At 39.5% G+C, this 14,523-nt stretch overlaps 1 protein-coding gene across 1 annotated transcript; it reads right to left on the bottom strand.

Moving 5' to 3' along the window:
- Positions 1 to 2,747: 2,747 nt before the first annotated feature.
- fmr1 (fragile X messenger ribonucleoprotein 1) lies at positions 2,748 to 13,270 on the bottom strand. The gene is made up of 15 exons (XM_053324005.1): positions 12,964 to 13,270; positions 9,657 to 9,709; positions 9,459 to 9,552; positions 8,784 to 8,855; positions 7,994 to 8,142; positions 7,466 to 7,559; positions 7,211 to 7,327; positions 6,876 to 7,046; positions 6,623 to 6,701; positions 6,387 to 6,520; positions 6,114 to 6,200; positions 5,208 to 5,445; positions 4,699 to 4,899; positions 3,955 to 4,034; positions 2,748 to 3,779 (listed from the first exon to the last, which is right to left on the bottom strand). The coding sequence occupies exons 1-15, from the start codon at positions 13,012 to 13,014 to the stop codon at positions 3,576 to 3,578; spliced, it is 1,824 nt and encodes a 607-aa protein (XP_053179980.1). The 5' UTR covers positions 13,015 to 13,270; the 3' UTR covers positions 2,748 to 3,575.
- Positions 13,271 to 14,523: the final 1,253 nt, after the last annotated feature.

Below are 14,523 nucleotides of genomic sequence, written 5' to 3'. Positions count from 1 at the left end.
CATATTTCCTAAAACTATTTTAAGATTCCTACAAAAAGGTATGCCAAAAAACGTTTTGGGAAATATACTTATCATTTTGGGTTTTTTCTTACTTCATGCACATAGCACAACTATAATTGAGGCTATCAGCTAGTCTGCTAATCCTGATATACTGATGGGTATTTTATTATTGTATTTTGACATACTATATTATTTTCAAGAATGACTACGAATGCTCAGAGAAACCCTGAAAAACACTGTTTTTGCTTCGCTTTTTTATTTGACAGTATTTTACTTACATTTGAAGTTTTTATTTTTCATTATTCAAATAAAAGCTAATATTAATCTCCTTTTCAATCATAAATCCACAAATACTACACTAGCCTATCTAATGTACTGTAGTCTGTTTAAATTTAGGACAATTTGGAACAGCTGAGAATGTACGTGATCTCTAACGAATGATCTCGTACGTTATTTATTTTGATGATGACGCTCGTGATCCCTCCATGCAGGCTATGTATGAAGTCAGTAACTTACTGAGGTGTCAGATGAGCAGTAGGGTAGAACACAGAAGTGGCTCAAAACGGGAGCTTAGGGTCAATTTATGCCGTTTGTTCCCCTGTTGTCTGACAACCTGCCCTGGTTAAGAAAAAATAGTCCTTTTAGCTACTTGAATGTCTAGTCCTCTTTTTGTTTAAGTCTTTATCAGTGTGTCACAGAGCTTTAGAGGCAGACATTTAGAGTGAGGCCAGAAGACTGGTCCTGAATAAGTGTAGTCACCATTTTGCCAACCCGAAAGAATGAAGCCAAATGCACACAGGCTCACAGGATCACCAGCTATGATGCAGGTGTGAGGAGTGACATCAAGTTATCATAAAAGGACATATTGAATTTGGGGTCTTTAACTAGAGTTGGATCTAGAAAAGGAAATGGAAATGTGACACGTTGGTAGTATTTGAAAGTTAATTTTGTAACTAGATATAAACACACATCTCAAACATGTAAGTAAAGCAACAGAAGAGTTGGGGCTTAAAAGGTTTAAACAAACAATACTGACGGCAGTCAGGTGCTCTAAAGAATGGGCCTAATTTAAAGTAATGGAGAAGCATAAATCCAAGGCACAAAGATAAATGCGACCTGTTAAAAAGCCTCTTTAAGGACTGTGGTGAACCCAGCGGAGATTTCACAAAAACTGGACTTCTTGATGAAAATCTTGCTCCATTAAACCTGATTTGATATACCGGTTTCACTAAACTTTACTGTGACTTATTCAAGTGATAAACGCACTATGAAAAAATTCATTACACCCTTCATGGTCACAGAACAGGGCCTGATAAAGTGGTATCAACATATAAGGTAATGATAGAAAGCTCGGGTGGTTGTACTACAGCCAACTGTAATGATGCAGGAGTATGCCATCAATCAGCTAAGAGGACTGAAATTGTTGGAACTGAAAGAAAAATGTATTGGGTGTTACAGGTTACACTCCCTCATCAACTGTACAACTATTTCTAAAATGAAACCAACTAAATTTACTAAGTTAAAAAAGATTACCAAAAATGAAGTGAAAGGGGCATGCCAGGAATAAGCTGGAAATCCAAGAAGAATTTACACCAATATTTTATTGTATCGAAGTATAACTTAATGATTAGTAACCTCTACAATAACACTTCAAACAAAATATACTTAACAGATTTTCTAAGTGCAGACAAAAAGTACAAACTTTTTCTTTTTTTTAATTCATTCACTCCTTTTTTTCAGAAATTAAAGGAAAAAAACCTCATGTGACTCATCAGGTGACGGCTGGTTCACGCGTTTGAGTTGCTGAGCTGCGGTGACAGTAATCAGTCGTGTCAGCCGTCGTAAACTGGCCCTTGATCAGGTTTGACTGGGAGCTAAAGTTTCCGTATGAATTTAACTGGCATCCATCAGAGACCCGTTTGGTAAATGTAACTAATTGGAACTTGGAAAAAGAAAAAGTCTAGCTTTACAGTCTTCCATTGGTCTGGTAGAAGATGTTTATATCTGTTGACAGGTCTTTACCAATGAACCAATGAGATCAAGGAGTACTGAGAGACTGGTAGAACCACCACTGCACACATGTTGCCTTACCGTTAAAGTGCCGAATGTGTGTGACAGAGATTAGATACATGGCTGTATGATAGACAGACTTTGGTCGTGAGTCATTGTGACTTTGTAGGCTTTATCTGCATTTCTGGCCCTTGTATTTAGAAACCTTTGACCATTGCCACATTTTTATAGGTGTTATGGTTTATTGCGGCTTCTGTAGCTTTAGACTTTTTATGTGATTTCCCTAAGTGTCAAGGTTTGTACAGCAGTTCATGACATTTTGTACCCTGATAAAGACTTGGTGTAATTTATGTTTTGTTCAATCTTATAATAGTAAAAGTGTTTGGTTGCATCAGAGTGCCTTGGATTTATGTTTCTCTTTTATACTGTTGAACTCATGTGTGGTCTTGACAGTCTAAAAGACTGAAGGATTTTTACATTATAGGCAACAGGAAAGAAAAAACAGATGACTTCAATGAGATGTGTGTAGGCTCGTGTAGACTGCTGGAAGAAAGAAAAAAACAAAAAAATACCTATGCGTACTTATTCATATTTCATACTCTGCTCCATTTTACTGACGTCGAAAGGCAGGTTGATGAGGGCTCAAATTAAATGAAAGAAATAAATCATTAGTGACCTCTACAAACTTCCAGTCTGAATTCCCAAGTGTTTCTCATATGTAGAAGTGACTTGGGTGCTTTATTTATTCTTAACTTCATACATCTTAAAAACGCAGATGAAAGATGCAAAAAAGGAATTGTCTACCCTGTTGTTAATTTGTGAAAATGCTGTCTCGTGAGCTGGATTTAGACCACCACAAACAAATTCTCCACCTATGCAAAACACTGACGCTAGTCAAACTGTTTGCTGCCAGATCTTCTCCACGTTTGCCCATTTTCAGTAAAAATGAGGTTATGTTGTGGAGCGGGGGTGAACAGAGAAGCAACATGTGTTTTCCTGCCTTCTGAAATTCAATGTTTCTTCTGTTCTGTTCTTTCCTTGACTTATTTCTTTTTTTTTTACTCTTGTCAGCATGCCCACACAGGTGGTGGAACAAAAAAAAGAGAACATGTTCCAATTTGAGTTGAAAAAGCTAATATTTTTATGTTTAGGGGTTAATGCCTCTGTGAGAGATCAGCTTTAGTCAAACCCCTCCTCTTCCTGTCCATTTGTCCAAAAAAAAAAAAAAAGAAAGGAGGTGGTTTCTTTTACTCCAGACAGGACCAGGAGATGCCAGACCAGACCAGCACACTGAAACCAGAGCAGACCTCAGCAGAGCAGACCAGTAGATACCAGATCACCTCTGGTCTACTTCACTACGGTAAACTCTCCCATGCTGATGGAAATATGAGTATTGTGTATTTGAGTATGTGTCTGACAAAAGACAGAGAAAGAAAAAGCCAGAAGAAATCTACAATGTTTTATGACGAGTTGCCTGTGCGTGTGTGTGAGTGCGTGTATGTGTATTTGTGTGTATGTATGCGTGTGTGTGTGTGTCTAAGTGAGAAGGTCCTCCAGTGGTGTATCTACGACACTCCGTTGACCAGCGGAGGAGCGTCCTGTTTGTCCTTCTTCATCCCTCGTTCTCTGATGGGTCGGTGATGGTGGCGGGACGGGCCTTCGCCGCCGGCACTGATGCCACCCTGGGATGAAGAAGGCCCTCCTCCTCCCCCTCCTCCTCGCCCCGAGGAGTGCTGCACGCTACGCTCATTGTTCCCATCCACGCGTATCTACGGGACAGAGTAAAAAAAACAAACACAGTACATTCACACAGCTTTAAATAAAAGACCAAATATGATCAAAGCTACACCAGACAAGCTCTTTTACATGACACAAGGAGCAGTTTACAATAAAAACGACCACCAAATCACTATAGGAACAACTGGTTTGAAATCAATGTGTTACCTGTAGTGTGTCTTCCTGCCCTCTCGTCTTGGGGTCTCTGATATGACGAGGTCTTGGCTCGTTCCACTGCAAGTCGTCACCTAAAACCGTGACAGACAAAGCCCACGTCTCAACTTCTAAGTATCACAATTATTCCCAAAGCATCACGGTAAAATAAGTGTGTACTGAACTTGTTCTGGGACAAAGTGAAATAAAAGAACACCTACTATGCTGTCACGTTACTAAAACCTCTGCATGTCCCTGCGCTGTTAAGACGAGCAGATTGTTTGCAGCTAGCAGGTTAAAACATGGGGTTAAATTGATGTGCGTCACAATTAGATTCATGTCAAGGGTGGGTTATTTTTTTTTCCAATATAAATGTGGATCTCCTTGAAAAGCAAACACTCATAATGAGAATTTATTAGGGGAGGGGAGTCTGCAGAGATCTCATTATATGATTCATTTATATTCTTCAGGCTATAATTTGATGAAAAGCATCGCAAACCGTTATTTATTTCGACTCGCTACACACTAATTTCTTTCTCTTTCTTCTTCTACCGCATGAATAAAACTAATCTCCATTCATTATCTTCAAAGTTAACTTCATCGCCAGTTAAATGGTAGAAAAATAACAGGAAAACAGTTGTGTGACTTACTGAGAAAATCCTTTTTTCTCTCTAAAAATACCCGCTGAGGAAAATCCTGAATAATGGGAGTTCTCTGCAAAACGAACAATGAGAGGTCAATTGATTGTTTACTACCCACCTTTATATCCTCCTCCTCCTCTTCCTCTCCCTCCTCGTCCTCGCAGTCCTCCGCCGCCTGCTCTCTTCCTCCCATCTGTCCGTCTGGGCAGGGTCCCGCCTCCTGTCATCAGCTCCTCGGTGGGGGCCAGCGACCAATCGCTGAGCTCGTCTTTGTGGTCTGACTCTGTCTCGGAAGCGTTGGACGCCTCGGAGTTGGTGCCTGGGGGACGGAGTACACAAGTCAAACCTTCATGTTTAAACTACTGAGGAAAGACAACATGGAATTAACTCTGATTCATTGCTTTTAGTGTTTCATGATTGGTGGAGGAAGAGGCGCTTCCACTTAATACTTACAGCTTTGTACTAGCTGCATGTTGTCATCAGATATGTCTGAAAATAACCTCAAGCTAAGCCAAAGTATCCAAACCAATGACTCATAGTAGCTGGCAAACACTTAACCTTCAGGTGATTTAACTTGTATGAAAGGAGGTTTAAATATAGCTAGAACTAAAGAAGTAGTCATTTTACCCGAAGCAAAAGCTGCACTGCCTCCTCTCCGCCCTCTGCCGCCTCTTCCTCCTCCTCCTGCGTAGGGCTTCCCTCCTCCGCCTCCTCTCCCCATGCCCAGTCCCGTGCCGTTATCGAACACGTAGGTCTTGTCTTTGGGATTTCGAGGGCCCGTTCCCCCTCCGCCGCCTCCTCCCCCTCCTATCTGTCTCAGCTGCTCGTCGATCTGAAGGCGCTCCAGACGAAGCTGATCCACCTCCTGCCGATGCAAAAGCAGAAGTGAGAATGAGTGGGTTTACATTGCATGCTAGAGCCATGGTTTTTAGAGTCTAATCCTAGTTTCAACTTTATTCAGGCTGTAATGTTAATGCAGAACATTTAGGACACAACAGTATCATGTTTTCTGTATATTCAGCTAATCCGTCATAACTGCCCTCTAGAGTTGAACTGTTATTTAATATATGCAATCATATTTTCTTTTGCTTCACTGACCAATTATTACACATTTAGATGGGGGAGTTTTAGGGTTTTTAATAACTAGGGATAATAAGGGATTATCCTGGTTCTGACACCAGGGTATGATGTTTACACCCAAAACCTAGGAAAATCACAAAAAACGCATTTATTAAGAATTGCTGTTTCTAATGATTTTTGAGATATTAAAAATATTTAAAAGCTGCATGAATGGATTTTTTTAAAATCCATTTTCATATATCTGGTGAAGTCAAATGTGATACCTGAAGATGGTATTAAAAATTAAACAGCTGGTTTGATCTTTGACTGCAGCACTCATCTCACCTGCTCTATTTTAAACTTCATGTTATTGAATTTATTTCATTACCTTTAGCTTTTTTTCTTCTTGGCAGTAGGGATGTAAAATTAAAACAGCAGATATGAGAGGTTTATTATTGCTGCTATTATACAAACCTTCAGGTAGTTGAGGTGGTAGTCCAGCAGTACTGTAGCATTGGAGATGCTTTCCTTGGTCCCCACAAATACAAATGGCACCATTCCCTGTAAGTGAGAGTCAAACAGAGAAAGGAGGACCCTGAAATCAATTCATCTTCATTTTACTGATTACTGGAAATTGAGGAGAACTGAGGATTGAGCGTGACTTTGATAAAAAGCTACTTTTATCTCTGTAATATGGTAAGCAGGCAGAGTTGTTCATATTAAACCCAAGATTCTTTTCCCACTGACCTCATCTGCTGCTGCTGCTGCCGCTGCTGCCACTGCGGGCTTTTTGTCATTCTCTGGCTCGATCCGAACCCGCACCACGCCAGACTTATCCACCACCTCCTGGATCAGTTTGCCGTTCTTTCCAATCACCTTCCCTATTAAAGCACATAAACATTATCAACTACAGCCTTCTACAAGTTTAATAATCAGATTAATCACTCAATAATCTCACCATCTGAACTGAGTGATTTACTTACCTACTAAGTTCCGGGGAACTTTGATGACATCTTCGGAGAACTCCAGGAAACTCCTGGCTATACGGACAGCGTCCTGGTCCTAAAACCAACAATCACACACATAATAAAGACAATCAGCTGCTGATACAGTTCCTCACCTTGCTCAGGTTTAGCTTTTACATAAAAAAGAAGCTTGGAAAGTAAATGTCTCTCCGCCTTCTGCTGGCCTCTATTAATGTGTCACTTTAACTATGAATCAGTGGAGTCATCCTACCTCTCCGTATATGTGGAAGGTGCACGTCTCTTCATCCAGATCTATGTTAGTGACCCCGGGAACTTTGCGCGCTTGCTGAATGTTGGCCCCATGCGTCCCGATGGCCAGACCCATTAAATCATCCCGAACTGCAAACTGTTCATGGAAGCGTGATGCAAGCTGTCTGGAGCTCTTTAGACACACAACGAGAGAGATGAGACATGACACTTTGTATCACATACATGCACACTAGATCACTTTCATACATTTTAAAGTTATAGTTTCTGTAAGCCTGATTATGTATGTGTGTGTCTTTGTATGTGTGTGTGTGTGTGTGTGTGTATGTGTGTGTTTACCTCCAGTTGTCTGCTGGCCTCTTCGTTCCTCAGCATGAGAGAGAGTTTGGTGCGGAGGCTCCTGAAGTGCATGTCGCTCATCATGTTGGCCCGCTTTGTAGTCACCTCATTCACCGACTGTAAGAAACAATCAAAGCCCATTTTTATATCATGTTGGACGTGTTAATGATGGGTTATATCCACAAATTCATGTGATACGATTTCGGGTTGTGTTATATCTAAGTAGCTCCACAAAGAAAAACATGTTTGACTAACCAAAATGACCAGCTGCTTTTTCTCTGAGTCGTAGACGACGCTGAACGCTCCCACGGCCTTTTTGAAGTCTTTGTGTGCTGATTCCTTGGAGCACCTGTGAACCCACAGTTACACATGGATTTGAATTGTTTTGTACATGTTTGTATTGATCCATCCTGACTTACTGACTCTTTCTCAGTTATTATTCCTGATCAATTTATTGTCTTCTACCTGCAGTTCCTTAAAGATGTATTTTGAGCTGAGGCGCTGTGTTAGTCTTCTAAAGAGGACTTCTTTATTTCAGGAACAGAATTAAAAGCTGTAGCTTAAGAGTTAAAATGACCAGCTGGACTCAAACTGAAAACCACTACTGGACTCTGGGATGGCCTGTGAGTGGGTGCACTGGCAATCCTATTGAGTGACAAGCGTAATTCCTGTTGGGAGTTCAAACCAAAATGTACAAATATAGATGCCCTGAAGCGTACGTGATGGACATAAAAAGTGTGTGAGGGAGTATATGTAGTTATACGTCTATGTAGTTAAACTTACATCTGCCGTAGATCCTCGGGTACGTCCAGTCTGATCTTGATGAAGGTGCTTTTGGTGGCTGGTTTATTCGGGTTGACCGGCCGTAGCCGCTCCAGCGTCACGATCTCATTTAGCGTAGCGTCACAGGCAGCGTATTCTATTACATAAAACTGCAGACACATAGACAGACAAAGACAGAGTCAGACTGACCCAGATATACATCATGATGTCCAAAGCTAAACCTACAACAGCAGTGCTGGGAAAATTACAAGTATCAACTTTGCATCAGTACATAAAATATAATAATATTTAAATAGAAAAAATGTATAAAATTATAAAATTTATAGAGCACCTTCAAAGTACTTTACAAACAAAAAGAAAAATACAATATAATAAAACAACAGCAAATATACAAACAGATATAAACTTAGACATTTAGTAAACACAAGTTAAAAAATTAGGTTCAAAAATGATTATGCTTCATTCTTAGCTGTGTCTTGTTTTAATTTGTCCACACACAGGACAGACACACAGGAGTCATTTTCATCAGTATTTTATGTTTTTAAGGGTGTTCTGTAACTCGTGGTAGAAATGTGTCAAAAGAAATGTCAGTCCATATTGCAGTATGATATAGATGAATCTAAATAATACATCATGCTAAATGAACTAATGGAAACTGACCAGAATATTAACATTATCACGATGCACTCTGCATCTTCTCATTTGACTGACATCTTGACACCCGGACCATTCATTCATTCTACATTCACAGTGTTACTAAACCTTAGAAATGATGTGAACTGAGTCTCACCTCTCCTTTGACCATGCGAACCTTGGCCAGCCACCATCCACATGGCTCCTTGTCATTGGCCCTGGAATATACCTGGCAACACACACACACACACACACACACAAGTAAACTTCACATCAATCTACTTGTTACATGGATCTGAAAAGATAATAATAAAGAGATCAGATGACACAATATATTTAATGAGGTCGGCACACTGTCAGGGTCCCACAGACTCATTAAAAAACTACAATTGGAAATTCTGGATGAATTGAATGAATTGATGAATGAATCTGATTCAGCTATTTTTCTTTGAGGGAATCTGTCTAATTAGCAGCAGAATCAGGAGTGCATATTTTCTCTTGACTTCTGCCTACTAAATGTTTAACTCTGTTTAAAACCATGCAGCATTTACTGGGACCAACGGTGACCAATATCAATGGCAGGAAATAGAACAACCTGATGTGTGGGAACATTCAATTCACAGAAAAATCAATGCTCATCTTTCCCTCCTTTTTAAAAAATCTAGTTTCAAGTATCCTTTAGTGAAAATCAGTAAACATGGAAAACAAACAGCCTTAAGGATCCCTCGTGGTCCCTGATTTAAATCTGACTCAAACTGCATCTAAATCAATGATATCTGGCAACAAGAGAACATTTTGGGAGATAATTCTGACATGATTGAACCAATCCCACCTCGACGTCATCGCTCTCATTAATCTCCTTGCAGACCCCTGTTGGAGGAGGAAATCGCACATCCTGGAATGGGATCTGACGCTCTGGCTGCCAACTGGGACAAAAGAGAACACGCACATACGAAAAATAATTGTGATCTCTGTCAAACAGTGACATTCTACACTGATTTATGTTGTGTGTTGGTGTGCGTTTACTCACTTGTTTTCAAATGCCACAGTGACTGATCCTTCATGGACATCCTTCACAAAGGCCTGCAGGGAGCACAGAGGTGAGATAGCCCAAGTTATAGTCAGCAGTGTTAGTCAGTGATAGTCAACGAGGCCTGACACTGATATCAAGCATGTGAATGAATCACAATTCTGTTGCTCAACTCGAATCTGAAGCCATTTCTGCCGAAAACGGGCTGAAAAAAACACACCACTTTGCAGGGGACACACCGGGTTCAGACCTTTATTCAGGGTACTGGGTCAGATTTGGCTCTTTCCGCCGTCATACACACACACACATACACCCCCGCCCCCCACACACAAGTCTGTGTCTGTGTATGTCATGTGTTGCAAAGTAGGACATGCGATGCCTCGAAGGAAGCGGAAGAGGGAGAGAAAGTGAGAGAAAGTGGGAGAGAGAGAGAGAGAGAGAGAGAGAGAGAGAGAGAGAGAGAGAGAGAGAGAGAGAGAGAGAGAGAGAGAGAGAGAGAGAGAGAGAGAGATGCATATGGGTTGCATTAGCCTGGCAAGCTAACCTAACAGTTAGTAATGGATGAAATGAAGCAAAAACTTCCTGAAGGGGAGCTTCTCAGATTCCCTGAGGAATCAGTGAGAGCTTTAAACTGTGATGACATTAGGACTTGCTTGACCTGCCTTCACTTTGCTCTGCAGTGATTAACAGTATTTGAAGTGAGAGGTCAGGAGACAAGTTCTCAGTTTACCAGCTGTCATCTGTGTTGGGATGAGGTGGAAAAAAAGGGATCATCTAACAGGTGAGCAACATGGTTTAGACACCATCATGTAGAATAAGATTTGACATTGTTGTATGCTGCTCACCACTAAAAACACAACAGAAGTAGCTTATAATAAGTTTCCATTAAAAAATACTTCAAGTTTAACAATATATAGTTTTTTTTAATGATGATGATTTTGGCACATTATCAGCTCTAATTCTATTAGAAGGTGCAAATGGTGATCAACTCATCATACAATAACGTAATTATCAGGCTATTATATTATCATTATATCAGTGGTATAAAATGATCTTCAAATGACTATAATATCATTTATCGTGATATTTTCTGAGACGATATATTGTCCAACAAAAGTAGTTATCATGACAGTACTAATGATGGTGTTCTTTTAAATGCATAAAATTCCAACAATTCACATTGTACTGCTCTTTTAAAGCTATACGGGTTCTTACAGAGTGAAACAACTGTTAAAAAACCCCTGCAAACTATGAGTCTTCTCTAGTCTTCTCTCCAACTGTGATAATTCATCATTAAAATAATCATAAAAAGCAATTTAATGAATTTCATAGTTACCCCAAGACCTCTCAATCAACCAAAGGCATAAGAGTAAAGAACTGCTCTCAGGTTCAAACATTTTTCTTCCATGAACATTAATTTTAACTTTGTTTTTTTTTTTTAACATTAAAATATTTGTTCTAACTCATGTCCAGGATTGTTTTTGCATTCAATCTGCACTAACCTGCTTCCTGTTTGGCTCTATTAAAACCCAATACAAGAGCCTAATTTAGCAAATGTGGGATTAGCATCCTTGACCCAGGCAGCAAAGTCCACTTTAGGTGAGCTACTGAGCAGCAACAGTGTGACTGTATGAAACACACACACACACACACACACACACACACACACACACACACACACACACACACACACACATATCCCTGTATCTAACAGCTCCACACACAGAGCAAGAAGTATATGACACATTAGAACTTGACTGACTTACACAATTAAGTAGTCCCACCAAAAAAAACCCTCGTCAAACCTTCATAATATTATATAAATCTAACATTAAGATATCAATTACAGTTCAACATTGCAATCTGGGTAATGACATGTGCTGTATTCATGCCCCAATGAACAGATACTGAACTGATAGTGTCTTGATTTTTAAAAATATATAATAAGACAGAAACTGAATTACTGTGCATATCTCACATTTTTCAGCAGTTCACATTGAATTAATTTAAATCACAAAGGCGATGATTATTAGACAGCAGCCTGCAGTAACATTCATCAGTCTGAGTACTAATGAAAAGGTGCATTTTAGTTCATACTGATGAAATAATTGACTCCTGATTGGCTAATCTGCTTTTTGTACTAAACACTGGCTGATAACTACAGGCAAATAATAAATACAGTATTCAAAGTGCACACCCAGCCAGTGCCACACCCAACTAAGCAACTAAAGTACATCCACTGCTGACGATGCCACCTTTCATTTGTCTCAAAGCAAAGAAAAAGCTGATTTTTAAGGTGTGATTTGTATTAATTTCTTGACATTGGAACACGCTTTAGTCGAGCACTTGAAATTATTCAGCTGGCATTGACAGACGGATCTACAGTGAAGTGCAGCTCAGGTTTGCAGTCAAGTAAGTGATGGCTGTACTTTATATTCATTATATTCATATTCATCACATAAGATCCTTTGCAGCAAGGCTTATGCTTCTAGAAAGATGAGAGCTACATTCACAACAGTCCCAGCCAAACTTCAACTGTTGATACTTCACTGTATTCTGTTCCTAATGCTTGCTTACTTTTAATTAAGCAACTTTTGAATGTAACATCCAACTTTTCACATTGCTGCTTATTACTTCTTCCCCTACTGACCAACATATCATTCCTGTATATCAGCCTATGTTTAAGTGACCGTGAAAGCATCACTCCCAGCTCCTACTTTACGAAACACCATACTCCACCTGTGCTCAATTTTATTATGAAATAATATGATAACGAATACAAATACAAAACGTTAACCACCCTAAAATGTCCTTTAACCTTACTTATCAACTCTAATCTCCATCTGAATGTGTACTAGATTAACCCAAATCAGCTGGACGGCCTTAATAAAACAAACACCTGTCCACTGGAGGTAAACAACACATCCTACTGCTCTTTACCTTCAATTAAGTTAGTTAGAAAAACACAGTAGTGGATATACAACCAACCAATCACTGCTAATATTCACTCATTCACTCATTTCAACACCATCACATCACCTCAATACTACTAACATTTCGACAATATAGCTGTTGCTCTTTTTGCCCTATTTTTTAAGCGACGACGTTATGAACAGTAAGACAGTAGTTTATGTGGCAGCCGTTCAGTTAGCTTTGTTTACAGGTTTACGGAGGCTGGGCAGAAGCACGGAGGCCCGCAGACACCACCAGGTATCACAGCTAGTCCTATTTCATAGCAGTTAGCCTCACGTCTGTGCACTGTGTGTTGAATGAAAAGAAAAAAGGTCAATAAAAGTCACCAGCTTACCTTATAAAAGGCCCCACTTGTCCCCCGCACTTCCACGACTAGTTCATCCATGACGCAAGTTACTACAGCTCGCTAGCTAGCTAACTACCGCTAGCGATGTGAGTAGCTAGCTAGCCAGCTAGCGGGCTAGCCTGACGCTAGCCAAGGCAATGTATCCTGCCAGCTGAGTGCAAGAGGAGGCCACGGTAACTGTGTGTGACCGTAATGTGTTTACCCGGTTTTTTGCACTGTCGTTGAATCTAAAATTGTGCTGAGGTGCGATAAATTAAAGCTGAAGCATGTAGCCAGGCTAGGTTGGCTGGTTGTGTTAATGTTGTGTGATTAGTGGTGAAGCAGCTACTGCTGGCCGCATCTCTCCATGTGACGTCTCCGCTTTCTTCCTCTGCTCACATCTGAGGCTGCTTACTCTCATCCGAGCCTATTGCTGCTCTCCACAGGTAACACATAGGAATAACTGTATGCATGTAAATAAAAGTTATCCGTCTTCATTCTGCACTGACCCTCATCTAAAAATAGGTAATATTATCAAGCTTGGGCCGGTGTTACACCGTATTTGGTGACCCATCAGAGTTTTTGACCTCCAGTAGAAAAAGTAGGTCAACTTGGACTCTTTCTTTACTCAAGTACATCACATTGAAAAATACTATATATAAGGCATTCTGCAAAATTAATACTTTTATTTAAGTAAATTGAGTTGATAATACTTATATACTTTTAAAACAGGTTTTAAATGTAGGATTTTTACTGATGAAGTATTGCAATAACAATAAACTCAGGTGTATTATCATTCAGCACCAATATTACTCTTGTGTATAATGTTACTCATTTTTTTAAACTAGGCCTACTATCGTCTTTTTATTGCTTGTGTACTTACTTATTATTTATTGTTCCTTATTCTTTCTAGTGGTGCTCTGTGTTTTGTTTTTTTTGTTTTGTTTTTTTGCTATTCACTTGCTGCTTATCTTATCTTATCTTATCTTATCTTATCTTATCAACACTACAGGTCACAGAATCTCTGTCACCAAATATGCTGATTATCCACAGTCGACACTAACGTTAAAAAAATGAATACAAAGTAAGTAGTTTTCATGGTCAGAGACTGCATGTACCACATTTATAAAACACTTGATTACATTTTTATTCATCATTATAGCCTACTAATAAGACTATTACAAGAAAAGAACAGCCATTGCTGTACATCATTCAGCACCTTAGAGGTGTGGAGAGCAGCAAGGAGAGAGAGACTATATATGCATATATATATATACATATATGGTCTTTTATAAATGTATCTGCTGTTTCTGAGCTGGAAAACCAAAAATGCCTTAAATGAAATGAAAATAAAAATCAAGAAATAAAGAAACTTTATTGTCCATTAATGCAAACAATAATGGATGTGTCGTTCTCTGTACAGCTGATGTTTTCATTCCTGTAATTTCTAATTCTAATTCCTTATAGCCTATGCAATGCAATCAGTTGTCTCAGTGCTATTCCTTATACCTTCACATCAACTCACCTGGTGCTATATGTGATTATTCAACTGTAGGAATGGTTGCTTGG

The sequence above is a fragment of the Scomber japonicus genome, chromosome 8 (genome assembly GCF_027409825.1).
Source record: "Scomber japonicus isolate fScoJap1 chromosome 8, fScoJap1.pri, whole genome shotgun sequence".
Classification (NCBI taxonomy): Eukaryota; Metazoa; Chordata; class Actinopteri; order Scombriformes; family Scombridae; genus Scomber; species Scomber japonicus.
This window is presented reverse-complemented; position numbering and strand designations above follow the sequence as displayed.